The 24934-nt window shown below is 48.4% G+C and overlaps 1 protein-coding gene across 4 annotated transcripts; it reads left to right on the plus strand.

The window, feature by feature from the left end:
- Positions 1 to 209: 209 nt before the first annotated feature.
- Positions 210 to 23486, plus strand: CSNK1E (casein kinase 1 epsilon). Of its 4 annotated transcripts, none has more exons than XM_084205483.1 (11): positions 210 to 435; positions 4510 to 4597; positions 10901 to 11011; positions 11176 to 11324; positions 12013 to 12241; positions 18540 to 18710; positions 20194 to 20342; positions 20851 to 21043; positions 21148 to 21291; positions 21676 to 21736; positions 22399 to 23486. In XM_084205483.1, the coding sequence occupies exons 2-11, from the start codon at positions 4522 to 4524 to the stop codon at positions 22565 to 22567; spliced, it is 1452 nt and encodes a 483-aa protein (XP_084061609.1). In that variant the 5' UTR covers positions 210 to 435; positions 4510 to 4521; the 3' UTR covers positions 22568 to 23486. The 4 variants fall into 4 exon arrangements, with proteins under 4 accessions (XP_084061609.1, XP_084061610.1, XP_084061611.1 ...); XM_084205484.1 differs by having other exon boundaries at positions 22269 to 22532; XM_084205485.1 differs by having other exon boundaries at positions 21148 to 21287; positions 21671 to 21736; positions 22269 to 22532.
- Positions 23487 to 24934: the final 1448 nt, after the last annotated feature.

The raw sequence follows: 24934 nt of genomic DNA on the forward strand, positions 1-24934 counted from the left end.
AGGAAAAACCTTTAGGGGGTCGCGGCCCCCAAAGCCGAGCCCGTGTGTGTCTGCCTCGCTCGCCGGAGGTGAGGGACGGTGGCTGGGAAGGCGTCGGGAGCGGCGGCGGTTGCGCCTTTAACGGCGGGCGGAGGAGGAGGCGGAGGAGGAGGAGGGCCGGGGCTGCGTTGGGTGACATCAGTGGGTTTGGCTCCGGGGCTCAATGGAAACTGGGTGAGCGCCGGGCTGTGCCGAGCACACGCCGGCTGGAGGGGACGGCGAGCGGGCGGGAGGCGGCAGGCAGCGCCGCGCCGCGCCGAGCCGAGCGAAGGAGGGACGCGCCGGGCACGGCCGCCACCAGCCCTCCCCAATCCTCCGTCATCCTCCCCGCCGCGGCCGCCTGGCCCCCTGACAGCCGGCGGAGCAGCATCCCCACACGGCCCCCTTCCCGTCAGGGTGGGTATGGGGGGCGCCCGCCCGCATCTTGGGGCGCAAACCCCGGGGGAAAGGCGGCCCCTCCGGCTCTTTGTGTGCGCGGAGGGAGGGGGAGGGGGCGGGGGAGGGGAGGGCAGGGCGCGATGCGCCGGGCCGGGGGGGCGCGGGGGACAAAAGCCCCTTTGTGGGGGCGCGGGGAGGGGGTCGCCCCTCCGCCACCGGCAGATTTTTGGGGGGGGGGTTCCCCCTTCTCTCCTTTCTCCGCCTGCCGGGGCCCTGCCTGGCTGCCGGCGGGGCCGGGCGAGGAGGGGGGTGCCGTGTGCTCCCGGCGGGAGTCTGCGGGGCTCCCGGCGGGGGGCCGCCCCCCGGGGGATTGAGCCCCCCACTCCTTCCGTTCAGTGATGCTCCTGGTCTCCTTCCCCGGCCCCCCTCATCGCTTCCTTCGGCGGAGAAGGGGTGTCTGCGTTTGGGGGGACTGTGGGGTCGATGTTTCCTCTTGTGGGAGGCGGTAGGGGTGGGGGTCGATGGCCGAGGCCGGGTGCGAGTGGGGGGACGAGGAGAAGTTCAGCGCCGTTCCCGGGGGTGGCAGCTTTTTGTTACCTACCCGGAAAAATAACAGCCCGGGTACGGCTGTCTTCGCGTAGTGTTTGCCTGTAGGGGGTGGGGGTGTAAGGGACACATTTATTATTATATTTTATGGTGTGTGTCCCCCCTTTCCTGTTTTCCTGTTGTGGCTATTTCTTCCTCAAATGTAGTTCAAATGCTCTGTGCTTGGGGTTTCTTTCCTCCCCCCATCTTATTTGCTGGTCTCCTTTCTGTAAGTGTCTAAGGGTCTGGAGGGGATTGGTGTTTTGCATTTCAATCAAAATATATTTTTATTCTTTTTTCCTTCAGATTTTTAAGCCAGTTCAAATTACTGTTTTCTCATCCTATCCTTTTTCCCCTTCAAACACACACCCCCGCCCCCCCCCCCCCAAAAAAAAAAAAAAAAAAAGCCGTGTAAAGCCTTAATGGTCTATGGGTAAAGCAGCCCCCACTCCCTACACTTCCACTGAAAGCTGGAGCGGTGCTGGGATCGGCAGCCTCCATTATGGAGCCGTGGGTTTGGTTTTGTATGGCTTTTGCTAGACGGGGCATCTTCTCATTCCCGACCCCCTCGGGTGGGACAGAGGTGTCCCTTCTGTCCCCCAGCCCCTCTTGATGGCCCCCCCCCTCCCCCCCAGATGGTCCCTGCATCGTTGGTCGCCATCGTTGCTGGCACAGCAATGTGATATCAACTCTTATCGTGTGTTTATATAATGGCCTTTGTGCCTGTACGTGGGTATTTTATATTATATAAAAGGGGCTGGTGCAAAATGGTGTGTGTGGGGAAGCAGCGCTGGCGGCTGGATAGTATTATTATTTTTTTGAGGCTGTGTAGTACTGGATATTCACGTATGCAAACGCTCATGCAGAGCACACTCTCGCTCTGAGGTTGTATGTGTGTTAATCCCTTATGGAAAACTAAATGGTTTAACTAAATGATTGCCCTGCAGCCCCTGGGAATGCTGCCTTGGCTGTAGAGTGCAGGAAGGGTGGCAGGGCTGGGGGGGTTAAGGCTGTAGAGGGGGGGCTGGGAAGGAGGGATGGCTTTTTAAATATTACATGTATAAAAAATACCTAGAGGGGTGATACAAATTTCACGTATAAGAATATATATTTTGTGGGTACAATTTTCTTTCTTGTAACAGTAGACCTGAAGATGAGGAGATAAAGGGCGGAAGCTGTAGATGGTGGTGGGGGTACACGTGTGAAATAGAAGCAAATAGGATAGATGTTTGTACTCCTGGAGCAGTTGTTGAGGGGGTGGGATGTGTGTATGTCCTGCCCTCTTACCAGGAATCTGGTCTTTTGCTCTCTGGCTATCCTCAGCCCAGGTTTTCTACTCACACTTGTGTATGTATGTGTGTTGGGGGGGAGATAAGGCAAAATGACAGCTGTGTGAGACCATGATTTTTTTTACTCCATTATCCTGCTTCCACCCCCGCGCCCCAGAGCATTTTTTAGATTCCCCTTTGGAGCCTGTTGCTTAATCAGCTACAAGGGCTGCTGCCTCGTTGTGTGAGAAACCCTTCTTAACCTGGCTCCTGCCTGTCCCAGAAGGGTGGGTCCGAATTTAGGTTTGGGACTGTGGTGTTGCAGTGCAGTACCTGCTGCGTCCCAGTGCGGCGCAGACCCCCCTGGGACCTCTCGCCTGGCCTCTGCCTTGTGCTCGGCTGTGCTCACCCCAGCTGGGAATTGGACTCAAGTGGAGATGTTCGGGGTTCCCAGGCCTGGGTAAACACTCCATGAAGGAAGGAGGATAGAGAGCTGTCTTCTTGACAGTGGTGTGATGGGTTCCCGGGGACACAGACCTTTGATCGCTTATTGGAGTAGGAGTGTAAGCAAGTCAGATGTATGTTAATGTGGTTATACGGAACAACAGGCAGCGGATAAAAATCATGTCTGTTTGCTGCACCTTCACCCAGGTACGCCTGCCTCCTGGTTCAGTTCCCAAGGCTCTGCCTACATTCCTGGTAGTAAGAAAGTCAGAAATAGCCACAGGGTTTTGTAGACTTCAGATGCCCAGAAACCCACATGCATAAGCAAATGCTAGGTGAGGGGACTCCACCTCTGAGTGTTTTGTGTGTGGTTTCTGGTGACTGGAGCTCTGCTTTCAGGGTTCACAATGTCCCCTGAATGCCTTGATAGGATTATTTCCCTGTACATCTCCGCAGCCCGTCCATTCTTCTTTCTGTAATCCCATCTCCTGGGGCAGGAGAAGCAGCTCTGGGTTTATAGTATGCTCAGAATCCTGTGGCTGAGATTATTTTTTTGTACTTCTGCCTCACAAGGCTTTCTCCCTTCTTTCCTTCAATGATGCTTCCTTCCCACCAAGCTCCAGCAAGGGAAAGTTCCTCGCTCCCACTTGTGAAAACATGAATCATTCCTCACCTTTCCTGTCCCCAACAGGCTCTGTGTCTGCATTTTGTACGCTAATAATGTGGCATTGCATAAATTAGGACTGTGGCAAATCCCTCTAAAAGGAGACACATTGTCTGTCTCAGGAAGAGATGTGGTTCTTAGAATAAGTTGGTGGCCACAGAAGAGGCAAGAGAAAGGGGGCTGTTAAGATGGGAACTGCTGGAGCTGTGTTTGGCCTAGGTGTTTGCAGCAGAAGTTGAGGTTGGCAAAGAGAACAAAACTCTGTGGCTGTGGTCCTTCCACCTAGTTGGTTTTCTGTGGAAGGTGAGTAGGCTGAGCCTGGGCATGTTGATGTGGTATATCAGGTCAAAGGGTTAGCTAATCATCTCAAGTAAAGGGATGAGGAAAGGCCTGAGCTGCTAAAAACAAACAGCTGGCACACCTAGGTAGGCAAGAGAGTTGGAGAGGCTCAGGTAGACCAAAGGAGGTGGTGATCACATCAGCAGAAGCGTGTGGAGATGAGCAAGGGGTGTTCCTGGCAGGGTTCAGTTCAGTGGGATGTCTCCTCCCTGTCCCCTGTGCTGGCCCCTGCCTAGGAGAGATGGAGTCGCTTTCTCCTGGCAGTTTGTCTGTCCCACACAGCCCTTGGGTCCTGTGCTTCACCACCACCACCAAGGTGTTGGAGTAGGGCTGGGTCAGGGGGAAACTCCTCACAGGGTTTATTATGCCTGACACTTCTGGTGTCTCACAAGGTACTTCTCTCCCAGTGCCAGGTACTGTAAGGTACAAGAAGCAGTACCTCTTTAGAGTGGCGTGATCACACACTGAAACATTCTTAGAAGGGGTTTCCTGAACCCCTTCCTAGTCTCTGAGCAATTAGGTGGGGAGGAGGTTCAATCATGCTTCATTCTAATAATGGGAACACGGGAAAAACATGCTTGAGAGTGTTCTGTTCTTGCAGTGTTTCTTGCTCATGACGTCCCTGGAAGTTCAGGAGATCAGAAGAGGTGTTAGAAGCCATGAAAAAGTGAAGTATTTAAAGATTTAAAACTACTCAGCCTCTGGTGAAGTGGGGAAGTCTCTTCTGCAGTCTTACATGAATCACTTCCTGTTTCTGCTCTGACACTGCTCTTTCTGTGCCTCTTTTCTTAGCACGACTGAACCATGGAGCTTCGAGTGGGAAACAAATATCGGCTGGGCAGAAAGATTGGCAGTGGTTCGTTTGGAGACATTTACCTAGGTGAGTGTGAGAATCTGTCTAAAGGTTGGTTTTCTCAATTACATCATTGTTTTGGGGTTGTTTTTCTTGCCTGTTGGTATTTGTGGACACTATGTAAGGTTGGAAGGGGTGGAGAGAGAAAAAACTAATGGAATACTGCTAGTGGCTGCTGGCCTTCTCATGGCAAGGAAAGGGGGATGAGCTCAGCTTTGCCTTACCACATACTGAAGACACAGCGGTGGTTGATCAGACTGATTTAGATTTGGACTGTTTGGGGCATATTTGTCACACACCCTATTCCAGTGTTCTCACTTCCCTTTCTTGAGCTTGGGTGTGTGTGGGTTTAAACTCTGTTCACAGAGCGTGTGGTGGAAAGGGAGGACATAGCTTCCTTCAAGGATAGAAGGAATACAGTTTTGGGAAGATTGGTAGTGGAAGAGGTGGTCCAGGACCTGTAAGAGAAAGGTCTGAGACAGGAGATGTAAAACAGGTCAGAGAGCCTGGTCTGGTTGAAGTCCTGGGGCTCAGATCTGTTAGATCTGTAATGGGATTTAGAGTTAATGTCTGGAATGACCTGAGCTGGAAGCTCAGTGGACAGAGCCCAAGAGGTGCTGGGTTTCCTGTTACCACAGCAGATCACCTGGGTAGAAGTTCTTCCAAGCCAGTGTGCTGATTGTGTAGATATGTTCCCTGATGCTTGCCTGCTCATGTTTTTTATTGGCTCAAACCATGTGGGGCCAGAGTGGCGAGACTACCCAGCAGCCTGCTCGATCCCTCCATGAGAGCTGGAGTTACCTGTCTCTGGTTCTCACCACTGCCTGTTCTGCTGTGCTCCTGCAGGCCAGCGGAAGGGCTGCCCTCTGCTTTGGTGTCCACACTCTCTGTGTACTTGCAGGTGGTCCTCATGTGCTCCTTGACTGTTAATTTGTTCAATTGAGTTGTGTTTTGCTTCCCAGTACATCCACCATTCCTCACTTTTGCTGGTCCTTCAATTTTTCCTAGTTTCTTCATCTGCTGAGCAGCTTGGAGCCAACACTGCTTTTGAGGTGTGGCATTTCCAGTGCTTGGCAGTGGAGGACTACCCTCGAGTGAGCTGTAATGTGATGCCTCTGCATAGGCTGCTCTGGGTCTCCTTGGCTTTCCCCATCACCAGCACTATCAGGTTACAGAATTGGCCTTAATGCACTGTCAGCTGTATCGTAGGAGACCTCTTCTAGGATCTCCAACATCTTCTCATCCCTCCCCAAATCCCTTTTATTGAATACCTCTAGTTCAGATTACGTTTTCCCGTGATTGTAAATCACCGTCTATTTTCAACCTCTGTTTTTTATCTCCAGTTCCCTCTTGCTTTATTATTCTCTCTTGATTGGTGTTGGCTGCCCCTCTTGATTAAGTGTCCCATGGGAATCATCAGTAACAGGCTTTGTTGCCACCTTTATCCAGAACATGAACAAAGATGGCAAATAATGGATCTGGGATCCCAGTTCCAGCGTGTGCTGCCTTTACTGCAGCCTGTTCCTGTATGCCGCTCCTCTGTGGTCCTCCAACCAGTTAGTGTCTTGGGTGACAGTGCTTTTGATTCCCAGGTGCTAGGATTCAGGGGTGATAGCTCAGACACAGCATTTTCCACCTATGCTAGGGTTTGAAGCATTCTGGACTTCTCTAGGACAGTGTAAATTATCAGGATCTTGCTAAACATCTGGGGTACATGTGGGGAGAGAAAGAGGAGGTACTGAGCAGAAAGGCCTGGTCCTGTATTGCTCTCTACCATGTAACAGGTCATCCACCTGTGCAAATTTGGTATGGAAAATAGCCCCTGGTGAGGGGGTTGTGCCTGCCTTGCCTTTCACCAAACACAGAAAGCCCAGTGCCCCAGTGTGGTGAGCACAGCAGGATTCAACCAACTTACTTGAATGCAGTATCAAAGCCCTTGTGATGTTCCTTGAGGTGCAAGCCAGCATGTTTTGAAGCAGTGATAGCGAGACTTCATGGAGCCTGGGTGACTCCCCAGCCTGGAGGGATTGGGCATGTAGTCTGTGGTGGTGCGTCTGGAGGACGCTTGTGCTCGTGCTGTGCTCTCACAGCCTGCTCTGCAGACACAAGGACTCTTTCACGGGGACTTCTCTCCTGCACCAGTTCTCTCCTTTGATAATGGTGTGGACACACAGCAGGGCTTGTCTGTCTCTGAGGATTAGCAGGGGCTGTATGGTTTATCCTCAGCTTCTCTCTTTCAGGGTGTTACTACCTTCACCTGCTCTGTAACCAGTGGGTGCTGTGTGCTGACCTCTTTGGGGTTTGTTTTAGGATTTTTGTCTGTCAGAAGGAAACTTGGATTTTTACATGCGTAGACACAAAGGATGGACTGTGTTAATCCTTAGCTGGGTCTTGAAGCACATTCCTTCCATGCCCTACTTTGAGGGATAGGTGTGCTAAGTGGAATATTTTCCCCCCATTGGTTTGAGAGGGTGGGAAATGAGATCAGGCTGCCCATGAGCCTTGGCTAGCCCATTTACCTCTAGAAATCCTCGTTCCGAAGAGCAAAACCCAGTTGGCAGAAGAATTGCCGAGACCTTTGGGCCGCTGGAGGGGGAGGTGCTTTGTCAGAGGTGCTGGCCAAGAGGCAGGGCAGGGTTGCTGGACGCGTAGGAATCGTTTGGCCAGGATGCACACTGGTGGTGGAGAGGAGCTGGGCAGACAAAGCATGCTGGGACCTGAGCTGGCTGGGGACAGTTCCTGGTGGCAGGCTCCTCCCTTGCTGGGAGGGGAGTGCCTTCCCTTTGTTTCCTGGCTTGTTAACTCTCTCTCGCCCTATCTGCCTTCATCCATCTGTTCCCAGCCCTCCATTCTTCCCTCGGCAGGCTGTGGAGAGGGGCACAGGCGGTGGGGAGTGCGGGGCCTCTGCTTGTTGCCCCCGATGCTCCGGGAGGGCGGTGTTTATTGTATCAGACATGCAGTCAGGATTCCACTCTGAAAAGATCCTGTTCAGCCAGTGACATCCTCTGTCCCCGGGGCCCCGTTTCAAAGAGCTTGTGATGAATGAGTTGAATTTGTGCAGCCCCCACAGCGCAGCGAGACTGGGGGAGGATGTTAGGAATTATCCCCCATCCTACTTTCAGTCTCTCGAGTGGCTGAAGCTAGCAGACTCTGCTGCATTTGTCTGAAACACGGTGCTTTCCAGCCTGTAAAGAGAGCACAGAACTGTTGCTTTTGTACTTGTAGCTTTAAGAAAGATGGTGGTCGAAGCATGGAACAAAGGATCAGAAAGACTCCTGCCCTTAAATTCCCTCCTTGCTAGTGTTGGTCTCGATCTCTGTGGATCTCTAGCCAAGAAATAGTACAGGGAGCAACTTGAAGGTATGATGGGGTTTGGAAAGGGAACAAGCCTAAAGAGTTCAGACAGTGACCCCCTGATAGCAAAGGATAGGTCAGATTGGTTCAGAGAAGGACCACAATAATGATTAGAGGGATGAAGCACCTCTGTTATGAGGAAAGTCTGAGAGAATTGGAAAGTCTGAGAGAATTGAGATTGTTCAGCCTTGGAGAAGAGAAGGCTTTGGGGTGACCTAGTTCCAGCCTTCCCCTTGTGAAGGAAGCCTATAAGAAAGAATGGAAGAGACTTTTTGCAAGGGCACATATTGATAGGACAAGGGGAATGAATTTAAACTTAAAAAGGTTTAGATAAGGTATTAAGAATAAATTCTTAATTTCTGTGAGGGTGGTGAGAGACTGGAAAAGGTACCCCAGAGAAGTTCTGGATGCCCCATCTCTAGAAGTGTTCAAGGCCAGGTTGGATGGGGCTCTGAGCAATCTGGTCTAGTGAAAGGTGCCCCTCATGGCAGGGGTGTTGGAACTAGGTGATCTTTAAGGCCCCTTCCAGCCCAAACCATCCTCTGCTTGTGCTCTTCTTGGCCACAGGGTTGTTTCTTCTCTCTCTAAGTAGCACCTGTGTTTGGGCTATGAAGAGTGTGGGCTGAAGGCCATCTGAATTGCATCATCACGTTTTGAGGAATCTGAGTCTTCTTGATGCCTACCCTTGCTTTCCCCACAGATAACACTCCCTACCTGCAGAAAGCCCAGTCATGGATGCATCTCCATGTTTCTGAACACACAGGGTAATGTGGAGATGAAAACTCATTCGTGTTTCCGTCGTTCATGTTCTGGGAATCAGGTTCATTCAAAATGCTAATGCTGCAAAACGTCAGGGAGACTCATCATTGCTTGTGTGTCAGAAAATGTCTTGGGAGAGGGAAAAATTCTCCCTGGGGAGCAGACAAGGGAGCTGCTTCAGAGGATTTGGAGGAAAGTCTTCACATAGGCATGGGGAAGGGACGAGGCAAAGAAGTACTCTTATGTTTTTTGGATGCCCTGGGTGTCTCCACGCTGGATGAGGGATGGTGGTTGAACACTATATTGAAAGGTGGAAGGATACTAGTCCCTTTGTTACTCTTTTCCTACTTGCACCACCTGGTGCTTTTAAGAAGGGTCCTCTGGTGGAGTGAAGGGAATGTACGGACTTGTTTTTCTGGCTGCCACTTTTTAAGTGGAAAATGCCAGCATCTTTTCAAAAGTAAGCATTGGACAAATGTTTCTACCTCTCAGGATGGCTTTTCCCCTTTCCCTTCTCCTGGATCCTGAGTTGAAATCTGTATTAAATTAATCCCATTGCTCCTCCTTCCTCTCCCTCAGAGCACCCTAAATAATTCCTCTCCCTCCTTAGTGTTTACAGCCTTCAAATATTTGTAGACTGTTGTCATGTCCCATTCTTCCTCCCCACCCTTCTTAGTTGTATCTCTTGTCTATGTTACATATTTAGCTCTTTTAATCTTCCTTAGTAAATCAATCCCTCTAGGCCCCGATCGTTTTTGTTGCTCTCTTACAAATTCCTAGCAGCTTGTCTGTCTCAACCCAGCACTGCAGCATCTAGATCATGTGTTTTTGCTAGCAGGCAGCTCTTGGCTAACTTTGTGTACAAGCCAGAACTCTTCAGCTGGAGATGGATCTCTTTTGGATCCATGGGGAGAAGCAATCCAGTTGTGTGAACATTTCCTTCTTTTCTTTGGTCCCTGGCTGTGTAGGCGGTGTGTGAAAGAGGATAAATGAAGAGATTTATCTGCAGCTTGTCCTTGTGGACTCTTAAAGTCTTATCACAGAGTTCAGGAGGCACAAATTAGCCAGACCTATCAAAACTAGCTGTGGGATATCTGCAAAACATCACCTTTGACTCCAGCTCATGTTTGGCACGCATGTTCTGGAGTAGTTTATTTTGTGACAGTGTTCATAAGCTGCTTGTGATCAGGGCTGCTCTCTGATTTGTGTTTAGTGCAATTTCTGATAGTTCCAGATACGAGGAAGGGCTTGTCAGAGTGTGTGAAGCGGGCATGGTGGGGGAGGAGAAAAGCAAGTCTTGAGTGTCATTCCCGTGACCCGTGTACAGATATTCCTTCTTTCCATTTTAGGATGATGTGAAACATCTGGAATCCTTTCAGCTAGTACAAGAAAAGGAGCAGCCTGTTCCTTCTTTGACAGTGCACTTTGGGACCACAGTGCTGGCTTTTGCAGCTGGCAGCTCAGTTGTTTGCAGAGAGAAGCTGTGGGGTGGTGGTTTAGTGTCCTTGCAAAGTATCTAGCAATGCCTTCAATAAAGGTGTCCAGGCAGCTTAATTCAGGACCGGATTCTGCTTATTTCTTCATGCTTCTAATTTGTGATATAGCAAATGTTTCTGTGTTGGCAAAAGATAAAGGTATTATTAAAACCCTCCGGAGAGGGAGAAGCTGGGGATTTAGAAATTGTCTGTATTGAGCAGGTCAGTGCTGTGGAGAAAACAGAGAGCCGGCCTGTTAGTAATGTCTCCTCCTGAACTAATTGGCTGTGTTGAAATGATGTAACTGAGGTAACCAGTAATTTTTCTGGGGAAGAGATACTTCGTATCACTGCCTGAGGGCTGCTTGGGTTCAGGGGCTAGGTTTATGATCTGAGGAAGCTACAACTTCCACTCAGTTTAGGAACTGTTGATATGTGCAGATTGACCTTCCAAAGTCAGTCACTTTTTGAGATAACAAGGCAGTTCACGTGTAGCATTGTTGTTCTAGACTGACTCCAGGATCTGATCAGGTTTCCTATTCATGTGCCTCTCTCTGGGCTTGCATTTAAAAATGGCAGTGCTGGAAACCATATGAAGTTGAAGTGGCTGAATCTCATTTCTGTCACAGAGAATAAATTTCAGGGCGAATCTCAAGGTCTTGGCATCTTTACAGGCCTTGTTAAAAGTGTTTAACTTCAGTAGACGCTTGTGCAATCTTCATTTCACTCTCATTCCTATGCAGGAGCCAATATTGCAACTGGTGAAGAGGTGGCCATCAAACTGGAATGTGTCAAAACCAAGCATCCCCAGCTCCACATTGAAAGCAAGTTCTACAAGATGATGCAGGGAGGAGGTGAGATGGGAAGGAAAGGATGGGGCTGGGGGAGTGGTTGGAGAAGGAAATTATTCTGGAGGGCTTTAGAAAAGAAATTATTTGGTGTTACACATGATCTTCTCAGCAGGGGATTCAACATCTATTCTCTCTGGTTCCCGGCCTTAATCTTTTTCTTTCCCCAGTGGGTATCCCCTCCATTAAGTGGTGTGGAGCAGAGGGGGACTACAATGTGATGGTGATGGAACTCCTGGGGCCCAGCCTGGAAGATCTCTTCAACTTCTGTTCCCGCAAATTTAGTCTCAAGACAGTTCTGCTGCTGGCAGACCAGATGGTAAGTTTCCTCTGAAGCATTTGTGCCTACTCTCCTTTTCCATGCCTCTTCCCCCCACACATTCCCCTCCCATCCCCTCTGCTTGAGAGCTGCTGTATCTGAGGCTTTCTTCATTTAGCACAAGTGGCTGCCAGCTTTCTATTTCTTGATGAAGTTGGGGGCCTGGAACCTAGGCACTGGTGGCATTTCCTTATCTCCATCCCTCCTTCCTTTGCCTGCTGCTCGCCTTGTGTTAGTGTTGCACACATAGATACTTTTGCCTGCATGATGAATTATTGGCACCTATGTTAATTCCACTGCTCAAGCCCTGGGTTCAAGATCCTTAACTCTTCTGGACAGACCTGTTCCTTTCCTGGCCCAGTTAAGTTCAAAAGCTGTGAGCTGTCAATGCTGAAGCTCAAAATTTTAGTTCCTATAGACTGGCTTCCCATCTTTCCTTCTGATGTTTATGGTGACCTTCCCAGAGTGAGGTCTGGGCTGGTGTGCAGGGTTGAATTCCATCTCCAGATCCTGCAGAGTCCAGAGAGTGTCATTTCCTTGGCTGTCATCACCGATACTCAATGCAAAGTGTCCTTTTCTTGCTCTGATGGGCCAGTGTCTTGGACAGGCTACTATTTTTAACAGGTGCAGTTAAAATAAATTGGTTTCTTGGTTGTCTCACTGTTTATTTAATCTATCCCTCCTCCAGATCAGCCGTATTGAGTACATTCATTCCAAGAACTTCATCCATCGGGATGTGAAGCCAGACAACTTCCTTATGGGCCTTGGCAAAAAGGGCAACCTAGTATACATCATTGATTTTGGTTTGGCCAAGAAGTACCGGGATGCCCGGACCCACCAGCACATCCCTTATCGGGAAAACAAGAACCTGACTGGCACAGCCCGTTATGCCTCTATCAACACCCACCTGGGAATTGGTGAGCCTGCTTGCTGCTGCCTCTTGGTCTGGCTTTCCAGGGGAGGTTGTATGTCCCCAGAGGGAGGGGGTCGGGTTCTTTGCCTGACTCTGCTGCTGACCTGCCTTGAGATGGTGGGCAAATAACTTAAATGCTACACCTGTGTTACTTCTGCTGCTGTGGTGGCACTCTGAGTTCCTGAAGACAGAAATTGTCTCCTGATCTGTGTTTGTGCACTGCTCAGTGCAGGGGACCCTGTTGAGCATCAAGGCTGTGACCTTCCTGACTCTGCTCCTACTAAATCTGCCTTTGCACAATTTTTGCAGGCTGATTAGATATGTAGAGGAGACATTCACAAGCACTGAGCCTTTAGGAATATGTGCAGTTGAAACCTGTCTTTTTGACCTCTGAGTGCATTCATTAGGGATTGTTCTGTAGCTGTCAGAGCTGGAAGATGGAGGCCCACTGCAATATGGTGTTACCCACCACTGAGGATGGGGATGTGCTGGAAATATACAAGAAGCTGAAATGAGAGGAGGCTTTCTGCTGCCTGAACACCTCTGTTCTGTGATTGAGGATTGGCTGTCACAGGCCTTCAGAATATATATGCATGTCTGTGAACTGCACTAACTCAGTGAGGCAACTTCAGGGAAGTAGGGGTCTGCCCTTAATGTGTGTGGTTAGTACTGAAGGGATGAAACTAGGCTGGAAAAGAGTGCTGAGTGTTCAGCCAGGTCTTACACTGGTGATGACCATCATCCCATCTTTTGTAAAAGCCTTGTGCAGGTTAGTACCCACCATGCTTAAACCTCCTGAAGTCACCCAAACTCTTGTCCTGGGAGTCAGCCCCTGGTGGCTGTGAGGAACGGATTTGAAAACCTCTTGCAGTTTTCTCTTCTATTCTCTGCCCAAAAAACATCTTTCTAGCATTTGACCTCCTTTCTCTGCTAAATTTAAGCTAAACTTTGTTCACAGTGTGAGGCTTCCTTAGTTACTGTAGGGTCCGTTTGGAACAGGCTGACTTGGTTCTGCTATTGACTGGCAACTCTTAAGGAACAGAAACACCGAAGCTGTCATGCCTGTTGGACCCAGGGAAGTATCTGCTGTGCTTGCAGATTGTTTATATCTCTGGGAGGCCCTTCTTCTCAAGTATATAACCTAACCTGGGAATTTGAAAATCAGAGCAAGATTTTAAACTAACAGCTTTCAGAGGATTTCATGTTCTCATTCTTCCTACATTCTCCCCTCTTTTGCAAATATTTCTCAGATATCCAAAGTGAATACTTGCCCTGTAGAAAATAAAGCAGTTTTTCCCACCATCTTCCTTGCTTAATACTATATAACTTTGTATGGATAATGCTTTATTTATATAAAAATTGGGAGTGTTGTGTGTTGAGAGTGGGCTGTAATCTCCTGACCTCTTCCATGTTATAAAAATAGTTCTCGTAGAGCTTTCTGAGTTGGCCTTCTGTATTTTGGCTTGACCTGCATATATATAACTGACTCTCCATTGAATTCTCAGTCAAGATTTCCACAGCCATGGTAACTGCCACAAGGAGACATGCACAAAATAATTCTCGCTGCTATGTCTGTCGATTCTTTTGTGTGTGCCTGTTCTGCCTGAACTGATCACGAGAGGCTAAATGTCTGCTTGTGGCTTTTGAACGACTTCATTATTCATTCCACCCCAACTTAGCCCTTTACTACTGGTGTGTCAGGATGAGCAAACAATGTCTAAACAGTAATCCAAGGGCAAATTGCATATGCCATGGGTCTGAGTGCAGCCGCCGCTCTCTCTGTGCCCTTTGATTGGGGAGAGTCTGGGTGTGAGTTACTCTGCGCAACAGGTCTCGGGTGTATTATCTCCACGTTGCCGATAGTTGCCCTGAACGGCATAAAGGTTACATGACTTGCCTGGAGGAAAGGGGGTGGGGGTGTTTGGGTTTCAGCTGGAGTTCCTGTTTCTCAAGACCTTGCCACAGGGTGTATGACAGAGATATTTATGAGTTAGCAGCATTGCCATGGGAACCATCACTCTGAATTTTTTGACTTTTCAGAGACTAAATTCTCTTTCTTAATGTTACGTTAATGTGGTCTAGGGAGAGAGAAGGAACCAGGTGCCAGGGTATTTGTGTGACAGGAATAGCAAATGAATAAATGCCTTTATTTGAATTTGCAAGCTAAGGGTTGGGCATTCCAATGTCTGGAGGAAACACATTCTTTTCCTGGTGACTGGGGAAAAAAGTAGGAGGCAAAATTGGGGAGGGTTCCACAGCTGGAGACTTGCCGTTGGGGGAGTCATTGGACTGTGTGCAGGCTTCGGTTCACGCATTCCAGTCAATTTTCACATGCTCTAGGGATGAGAGTCCCTCGCACCCACTGTAGCCTGTAACGTCTGAAATAGATGCCCGGGGTGCCCATAAGACAGTCTTGGAAGAAGTCTGCTGGTCCCTGTCTGGGTGACAGAGGGGGTGGGGGGGCAGTGCCTTCCCAGATGAATGTCCTAGACTGTTTTGGTGTAGGCTCTGCAGAGCGTAAATCCTCCTGCTCATCCTGCCCTCTGTCACCCATTTCAGATTCTTGCGTGTTTTTAAAGGCTGTTGCCATGCAGTGGGGAGAAAAAGGGGAAGTCTAGTCCAGCATGTGCAAGATCAGATCTGAGTATGTAATCAGGAAAACATTACTTGGTGTAGCCTGCCTGCAGCTGGGCTGGCTCCAGGGAAGACAGCTGATTTCTAGGGAGTTCTGCATGGGAGCAGCATCACTTCGGTAGGATCAGAGTGGAGGAAAACACTCTTTGGACAGGGGGGCCAGGATAGAGTTTAGGCTGCAAAGAAACGTGTTTTGTCATGAACTTTGTGTCCAAGGCAACCAGTCCTCAGTCTTCGGTCTTTGCCTAAGCATGTCTTGTCCTGTCCTGCCACTCACCCCTGGCTTGTCTTCTGAGGACCCTGCTTTGGGAAGGGGATGAAGGTGTGGGCTGGCTGGGAGCCTCACTGGGGGTGGGAGGGAACTGGCAGGACGCTGCTTGCAGAGTGGGTTGGGTTTGGGAGGTCATGCTGGGTTGTGTGGGAAGGCAACCTTGTGTTTTCTATTGGAAGGGCTTTTGGGAAGGAGGGAGGAAAGGATGAGTATCTTATGAAAAAGACATTTTTCATAAAATTTGCTTTCAAACACCCCCCCCCCCCCCCCCCCCCCCCCCCCCCGTTGTAGGAGAGCTGGGATAAAATGGAGAGAGGAAGTACGGTGTGGTATCACAGGTCATGACTATAATCCTGCTTCTGGACTGACTTGCTCAGCGGATGCATTCACGTCACTTGTATTTTTCTTTGTCTTTTTAAACTTGAAAGTGAGATCTTTTTTTCCTGCAGCCCAGGGATGCTGTGAGAATTAGTCATTGATTGTCATGTTCTAAAAGTGGAAAGTAGTAACACTAAATAATGTTTCCTTGGTGTGTAGAGGTAAAGTTTTATTTCTTACTCTTAGCTGTTTAATGTTATCTAGTATCCTGACCCTGAAAAAAAAAAAAGTAATTAAACTTTGGGAGATGTGTAATAGTAACTGAAGATGAAACAAAGAAATGGGATGTAGGAACTGTTGTCCTTTACCCTCCTCCAAGGTTTAATTCACGATCTTTTACTGCTACAATGTTTTGAGGTAGCTGCCCAACTGTGACTGTTGGTACTTCAGGCTCATCAGGGGTGTGAGTCTCCCTGAGGTTGTTTGAGTGGGCTGCAGTGACCACGTGTACGTGAGGTGCGAAACATCGGGAGTGCAGTGCTGTCAAACACTTAGAGTGCTCGGCATTTTAATAATTAGGTGTTGTGCTTGCAGTTGTTTTTCCTTGATCATATTGCTGTGTTAAGGCACAGTTGAGGCGTGTTTGCATGCACCTAATGGATACTAGTTAGCTTCCCATTTTGGTTTTTAACCCTTCTCATTGCCTTCAGTGAGGGCTCATAGCATCCCCCACTGACTTCAGGCTCCCTAATCTCAAGTCTCTAATTCTGGCCTTCCCTAAAGGGCTAGGACTGTGACCAGGCATCTGTTTGCAGAATGTATCCCGTTCTGGATGGCATTGGTGGCTGTGCTCAAAAGTGCTGTGCTTCACACAAGTGGAGGTGTGTTATTCAGCCTGCCCTAAGCAGTTCGGAGTTCAAGCAGGATTTTGGAGGCAACATCCTGATTTATTCCTGAAAGGTTGATTTGCTTGTTCAGTAGGTTTCTCTGGTTCCTGCCCTGCCTTTCCCTACTCCTCTGAGGGGAACCACCACGCTCAAGTCAAGAAGCCACAGCTAGAGGTGATAAAGCTACAGCCTGGATAAGTCAAGGGCTGGCAAGACTGCAGGACTGAGGTTATCCTTGTCTCCTGTGCTTTCAAGCCCTGGGTGTGTGTTCTGAATCCATTTCCACATGCCTCCTGTCTAAGGATGTAGGTCATTAGCCAATATTGTTTAGTTTTGTTTATTTGATATGCATGGTGAGTAATCGCAGCCCTCTGAGAGTACACGTATCCCAACCTTAGGCTAAATGCAAAACTGAGTTTCTTTTCTCTGTTCCTGTCATAGCATCTAAGTATCTCCCAGACAGTCATGTAATTATCTTTGGCAGTAGCCTGATAAGATTAGGAAGTATTAGCCCCTTTAAAGTGGGCAACTTGAGACAGTAAGTTAGTGAGGTCAAAAAATGCTGTAATTTCTGCATGCTCAAAGTAAGACATTTTGGGAATCTGCAGGGCTGCTTTCTCCTCTACCATCCTGGAATGTGGCACTTCTGTGGTGTTTCATGTGCTTTGACCCAAATGATCTCTCCTATCAGTTACGGAGTGATGAGACCCTCCTGTCCTTCTGCAACCACAGTACTTTTTTTCCCCCTCAACAGTTTTAACTTGCCAAGCCCTGAGTTCTCAAAACAACTAGGAAGTTGTGAGAGAGATTCACAAGGAAGAAGGAGCCTTGTGACCCACGGCTTGTGTTGTTACATGAGGATATGTGTATCTGTGACCTGCTGCAGCTACTCTTTTGTCATGATTCAGCTCAGCTAAAAGAAAAAGGGGTAGCTGTAGTGATCTACTGGCCTTTGAATGGGACAGGTGGTAGAGGTGGTAGCATGGATCTGATACTGACAGCTCATAGATTAGTATATAATCTGCAACATCTTCCAGGATGTGGCACTGAATCCAGAAAAATGTGCTGTAGTAAATTAATCTAATAGATGGAGCTCTTTAGTCTTTATTCTATCCCTGTGCTCTCCCTTAAGCCATATTTTGCTTGCTTGTTATCTGTGTCAGTTGTTCTTCTGGAGATGTAAAGTACTTTCTCCAAAGTGTTTATTTTATTTGGGAGGGAAACGAGAACAAGACAATCTTGGGAAGATTTGTAGATGAATTTGCAAGCAATGTTGGAGGAGTTGGGAGGAGTTAACCAGGCAATATTTGCAGTTGTTGAGGTGCTGCATGAAATCCTTCTTGAGCTAGCTTGAAACTTAAAAATGGCTTTGCTATTCCAGAGAACAAGGTCAATGTGAAATGCTGGGGTCTTTTTTGTGAGCTACTTTTGTTTTATAAGTAAGCATCTGAAGATGCATCCTTCCAATGGAATCTTAAGGGTGACCCTTGGTCTAAGTAGAGCTGGTAGTGATGCCAGTTACACAGTCATTCCTCATTTGGAGGGGAATTTTTTCTTCGAAGTATGCCCCTTTCCTCCACAGCTTGAAAAATGTCACCAAGCTGGAAAGACATCTTTGCACATTACGTGTTAGGCTTCTACTATCAACAAAGTTGTTTACTACTAGAAGGGGTCCCTAGTTCCTTGTTTCTGCCCTGCTTAAAGACTATCAGCAGTTTAATTAGACGATGTGTTTCAAAGGGCTGTGCTGGACTTACCTCTGTTAGCTTTGTCTATCTGTGACTACCTCTGTCATGACTAATCCCTGGACTGAAGAATCATTCTGGGTGGGGAAGTGTAGGTGCCCTTCCTCTGGGACTGGGAAGAGCAAAGTAGGCAGGGCTGCTGCAGCAGCTCTTGAGATGTAAAATTCTTGTGTGAATTAGGGCTTGTCGAAGTGAGGACGTAGTCAGAGTCATTAGTTATGAAGTAGGTTGGGCTGTATGCGGAGAGGAGCACCTTAGCTCCTCTGGCATGACCATCATCACAGGAATTTGCTATGGAATGTCTTCTACAAGTTTGACTATCTGTAGAAATCTACCAGAAAAGCGAGAGGGTTGGTTGTTCCGTTCAGTGTTCACCTCCAAAGCTACGTGATTGCCAAAGCAGTTTTGCTTGCTGCTCACTCCTCGCCCCTTTGTAACTTCTCACAGAACAAAGTCGCCGTGATGACCTGGAGAGCCTGGGTTATGTGCTCATGTATTTCAACCTGGGCTCGCTGCCCTGGCAGGGCCTCAAGGCTGCCACCAAGCGCCAAAAGTACGAGAGGATCAGCGAGAAAAAGATGTCAACGCCCATCGAGGTGCTCTGCAAAGGGTACCCTTGTAAGTGCTCTCATCTTGATGGCTGTGTTGTCTGCTACTTAGCTTGTTCATCTGCTGAAACCCCCTGGAATCCTGAATCCTAAAGGGCAGTGCCAATACCCCAGACCAGGATGTGCTGCTGACATGGGTGATGAGAAGGATAATAGTGTGGTTGTGGTACAGTTCGGGTCCAGAAGTAGGAAGTGAGTTTTTGTGTACAGTCAAGCCTTACATTAGCAATGGCATGAGAGTGCTGAGAGGAGGGGCTATCTTCAGGACCTGGTTAGCCTTTTAAAGGAGGGTGGGCATTGAGCTGAGAAGGTATGCTGCTGATGATTCATTTTTTCTGTTTAATGAGGAGTTTCAGGAATAACCAGGCCATAAAGTGGCAAATGCAGTTCTTTGTAGGGAAACATGGAGTAAGGTATGTGAGAGCAGAGAGGTGTCTTGCTCCTCAGGTCACATGCACAATAGTAGGCTCTGGCTGACCAGTGCCACTCACCAATGAGCTGTTGCAGTTACAATCCATGGTTCTGTGGAAACATCAGCTTTGTGCTCTGTGGCTGCTGAGGAAAGGGAGTATTAGGAATTACTAGGAAAGAATCCCAAACAATGTGCATAAACCCATGCACTGTCTAGTCTGGTCCTTCCCACTGTTTCACAAAGGATATGGTATAACTGAGGAAAGGGCCAAAAGCATGACCAGAGGTGAGTTGATTTCTGTCCAAGTATTGAGTCTGCTGGAAAAAGAGGTGGATAGAGAGATTATAGAAGTCTTCTCTCTGGCTATGCCTACAGAAGTTTGGATGGGAGCTGATTATTTGGTGGCCCCAGTTTTTGTACTGGAAGAGAAACAGTGCTGGTTTCTGCCAGCTTTAAAACAAAAGGATGTGGTTCTTCACACAGCCATTGTGGAGACCTGTGGAACTCCTTCCCAAAAGATGTTGTAGATACTTAAATCTTACAGGAGTTGGAGGAGAAACGGGACAATATGTGGAAGAGAGATTGTGTGAGGATTACTAAAGAGTTAGGAACTACATCCAGATCAGGAGGTTCCTGGAGCTGAAAGCAGGTGATAGGCTAATGTCAGTAGAAGTGTCAGATGTGTCTAACCCACTCTTTCTCTCATCTACTTCTGACCACTGTTTACGACAGGCTACTGAGCTAGGAGGACTTCTGTTCAGAGCTGAACTTTCCAAAACTCGTCTCCAGCTCTCCTTTAAGCCTGCATTCTTACTGTCCTTCAGCAGGCACTGTGACTTGCTAGGTCTTGCTTGGAGAAGCTGAGACAGAGATGCATAACATTTTCTCTGGTAAAAAGAGAGATGGGGTCCTTTTGGCGGCCAAATCACTGCCACCAGCAGGCTCATCTGTGTTACACAGCTCTGTGTTTGTGCTGCCCTGGTCCAGCAAGCCGCTGCCGAAAGGCTGCAGCAGCTCCATGGTGGTAGCAAGGAGGGTGGCTGGCAAACCAGAGCCATCATCTGTTCTCTGCTCTCTCCAGCTGAGTTCTCGACATACCTCAACTTCTGCCGTTCACTGAGGTTTGATGATAAACCTGACTACTCGTACCTGCGGCAACTCTTCCGCAACCTCTTCCACCGCCAAGGCTTCTCCTATGACTACGTATTTGACTGGAACATGCTTAAATTTGTGAGTGTGTTTGGCAAAAGGGCTGGACCAGGGTTGGTTTGTATCATGGAGATGGGGGAGGAAGGTTGGAAACTGCCTGCTGTCTGTGCTTAGCTCTGGTGAACAGCCTGAGCAGAGGGACCAGGCAGAGTGAAAAAGAGGCAGAGTTGTTTGGTGTATAATTAACTGGGGGCATAGTTACTGTTGTATTAGTGTGTCTGATAGAGCACTTGTTTCAGTAAATCTATAGCTAGAGGTAGGTAGAGATAATTTTTCAGGAGAGAGCTATATTTGTAGCTGGGACACAGACGTGGATTGCAATAACAGCTGTAGTTCATATGCTTTCTTATCTATTTCATTTTGGAATAGAATGAGGTCCTTTCTTGGTGCAAAGGAAGGTGATGGGGGGAATTTTGGGGATGCCGCTCCACTTCCTTGGCATGATGGAGCAATATGTGTTTTCCGTCTGGGGCTGCTGCTGTCTCCCCTGCCTGACAGCCGTGTGTGGTGTTGGGGTTTCTCTACTCAGGGAGCAGCCCGGAACCCTGAGGATATGGATCGGGAGCGGCGAGAGCACGAGCGGGAGGAGAGGATGGGGCAGCTCCGAGGGTCAGCCACACGAGCGCTGCCCCCCGGCCCTCCTGCCGGAGCCACTGCCAACCGTCTTCGCAATGTCACCGAGCCCATGGCCTCCACCCCCACCTCCCGAATCCAGCAGTCCGGTGAGGGGGGTGGGAGAGCTGGGGGAGGGTGCCACCCCTGCTGTTGGCTGGAAACCAAAGCTATTGACTGATATTCTTGTCTGGACATTTCTCTGCCCCAACAGGCAACACGTCCCCCAGAGCAATCTCAAGAGTGGACAGGGAGCGGAAGGTCAGCATGAGGTTACACCGAGGAGCTCCTGCCAACGTCTCCTCATCTGACCTCACAGGGCGGCAAGAAGTGTCACGGATTTCAGCATCACAGGTGAGTTCCTGCTGCAGTGTTCCTGGCCTTGGCCTGGATGTCCCAGGTCTACAGGCCCCAGAGCAGTTTTTGCCTGATTTGCTGAGCTGACATGAGCTGGAAGCTTCTGGTGTGGTGAGGGGAGTTGTACCAAGTTACACCCTTGCTCTTCTGTTATGTATTTTCTGGAGGCCATGCTGAGTACTGCCATTTTAGCTCTCTGCTTTGCTTGGAGTAAGCCTTCATCTTGCTGTCTTCCAGACCGCAGTGGTTTGGAGAAGCAAAGCAGTAAACTCTTGAGAGGGAGGGTGTTCTGAGAGAAACATGCAGCCTCTCTGTTTTGGTGCCTTTTTTGCTTTATTTTTCCTCTCCAGCCCTTAGCAACACTTCCTTTTCTTTTGTAGACAAGTGTGCCATTTGATCACCTTGGGAAGTGAGGAGCAATTGCCACTGGACCAGTGTTTGCTTAGGTGAGCCTGTACTCATGCTTGGGAAACCCCGAGGAGGGAATTGCTGGGAAAAAAAAGCCCTAAGACTTTGTTGTTATGGGGGATTGGTATATTTCCTTTCCTTTCACCTTGCTTTGAGATGTCTTTTGGCTTCAGAGGGAAGAATAAGGTTGGCTGCCAAAACTTTGAGGGAACAGATTGTCTTAGGTGTAAAGGTAGCTTCCAGTGCTCCAAGAGGATAGGAAGGGTGGAGAAGGTGCTGGGCTGGGGAGCCATTTTGTTAGTTCCTCGTGAATGCTTTTCTGGCAGTGTGACAGTGTTGGGGTGGAGGGTGCTGAGCAGGTAATCAAGTGTGCAAGACTTTGTGCAGCAACTGAGTGCCTCTTTTAGAGGAAACGACAGTAGCTGGGCAAGGTAACTCTGAGGGGAGGCAGGAGTGTAGAAGAAAGGGCTGATTTGATTTGTTACACTCCAGCTGGCAATAGAAGTGCTGGGAAGAGCCTTTACTCCTAACATCTCTTGCCTTTTTCTCTCTTTTGAATTCTCTTTTTAGTGTCTTCACTGTATTTTTCTTTTAAAAAACAAAAAACCCAAAAAAAAAACAAAAACCTTAAAAAAAAAAAAAAGACAAAAAAAAAACCAAACAAAAAAACCCAACAGAATTTCTTTTTGCCAACGATGAGGAGTCGAGCTGTGCCCCCGCGCTGGTGTGAGCCGTTTCCGAGGGCCGCCTGTCCCTGGTGTGAGCGCCTCCGAGGAGCTGCGACGCCGCGGGAGCCGCGTGGGAGCACCTGCGCTGCTCCCAGCCCTATCCCGCTGCCCCCGCTGGCTACCCTCAGTTCCCTCTCCTGACTCTCTGCTCCTGGTTTTGATTTCTCTCTCTTTTTTTTTATCTTCTTCTTGGCTATCCTCTCCTGCTTTAATTTTTCTTTTTAATATTGTTTTCAAATCATATGGTTTCTAGCCGTATAAATTTAAACTTTGCTCTCCTTTCTTTCTGAGGGCAGGGGTTGGTGGTGGGTGGGTGAGGTATTTTTTTGGTCTTTTTTGTTTTGTTCTTTTCAGGAGCCTTGTGGGCCAGGAGGGAATCAGATTCCAGCCACACTTGATGGTAGAAGTCTGATTTTTATTATTATAGAATTTATTTTCTCAAGCATTAAACACATTTTAAGCTGTGAGGGGGAATTGTGGCAACAGCCTAATCATTGACTCGGGCTTCCTTTCCTTGGGTGGCTTCTCTGCGGTTTCTTTTTTGGCTGTTGGGAGAAGTGCCAGCCTTCCCTGATCCAAGTGGTCCTCACACACCGAGGGATCTCTTTGGAGAAGCACCTGGTCCCACAGAAGATGGGATTGTTGGAGCTGACATACAGGGAGAAATATACTTCTCATCCCTGCAGTGGGGTCGTTTTTTTTTGTCTGGCTGTGCGTGTTTTTCTATTTTTATTTTTTAATTAAAACTTGTTTTAATTCCTGCGGAGAGAGTGTGGGACTTGAGGAGAAGAGAGGGCGCACAGAAACTGGAGTTTGGAGTTCTTTCAGAGCGATGGTTCTTGCTCTCTCCTCATGCAACCCCAAGTAAGATCCACCAATACATGCACAATCCCCTCCTGCCCTCTCCCACCCGTCTCCCCCCCCTTTCCCCCCCACTTTAGTTGTTTTTAATATAATTTAGGAATACTCAAGCTGCTTTGTGGCGCTTGGGGCTTTGAAACACAATGATCACCACTGCGACCTATGGCCTGTAGCAGACACACTGTCACTGTAGTGTGGAGCCGATGGGTTGTTGGCAGGGCGGGGAGGGTGGGGTTAGTCTTTGTTTTGTTTGTTTTTACCCTTTCTATTTAACACTTTATTTTTCCTCCCTGTTTTTTTCCTAATTTATTTACCCCTCTTACTGTCTCTCTCTTTTTTTTAATTAAAGAGCAAAACTTTTTATTACTTTGTAATTTAAAAAAACAAAAAAAAACCTGAAGAACTTTGGGGGGGATTTTGTACTTTTTTCCTGTGTAAATATTGGACTTTTTTGAGCTTTATCGTGGTTGTTAATTTGAAGTAATAAAGTAGAAAATGATAAAGTGACGCCAGCATCTGTCATTTCTTCCTTTAATGGCCCTGGCATCTTTGCTGGGAGTCGCATCTTACACACAGGAGCTGAACTTGTTTCTGAATTCCAGGAACAAGTTTGATCAGAATTACTGGAAAAAAAGGCACAGGACTGGAGCGCCTAAAAATAAACCTGAGCTGATCTCTGCAGTTGCAGCCTTGGAACAGGCGAGAGTTATGTGAAATCTGATTCAGGATCTCTTGGTTCCTGGATCTGAGCCTCTGGCATCCCATGTGTCTGGCCTTGAGGAGGAGAAAAGGATGGGCCTTTCCACGCCGTTGGCCTTGGGTGTGTGCTGGCTTCCAGAGAGGTGGACCCTGGATTTTGTGGGTTTTGCTTTCTTCAAACTTAAGTCCTGAAGGAGAGGGGCGCGGAGCACTTGACAACAGCACAGTGCCTGGTGCAAACAGACTGAGCTCTCTGTGGAGTGGCACCTGCTGCTTCGGTGTCTGTGCTGGTGTGGTTTGTTTGGGTTTCTCCTCCTTTGCTTGTCTGACCAGTCTGGCAGTAAAATACTAAATTTTAATACTGATTTATTTCTAAATTGCTGCTCCTATAGTTACACATCCCTGCATTATCCTGATGAGAAGCCTGTTTCTTCCAGGCTCTGTCAAACCCTTGAAACTTATTTTCAGAAACACCTGCTGGGAATAAATGATGGATCTTGGTGACTTTGCAAATTCTTTCCAAGCCTGTTCTTTGCCAGCTGGCCAGGAAGAGCTGTTCCTTTGTATCCCTGCTGCATAGGTCTTCCAGCTCCAGGGATGAGTGTAGAAGGGATGGGAAGAGCAAGGTAGTTCCACGGGTATGGGGTATTCTGCCGTTACCTCTACCCTGCATTTGCCCTGCCTCCATTTTGAGTGTGTTTTTGCTGCATCAGAATGAAACTGGACTTTTTCCGTTGTAAATCCTGTTTTCTGTGAGAAAAGGGGGACGTTTCCTGTGTATAGGACAGCACTGCCCTTCCCTGCAGTGTGGTGGAGGCAGCAGAGCCGTGATCTGGCAGGGTCCAGGAGCTATGGGGATGTTTGGGGCAGGAGTTCTGCCCTGGGACAGAACGGGAATGCGCTGCCATTTTGGGGCATGTGTGGTAGCAGCTCCGTATCTGTTTCAAG

Source organism: Fringilla coelebs (genome assembly GCF_963513975.1).
Source record: "Fringilla coelebs genome assembly, chromosome: 5".
In the NCBI taxonomy this organism is placed as follows: Eukaryota; Metazoa; Chordata; class Aves; order Passeriformes; family Fringillidae; genus Fringilla; species Fringilla coelebs.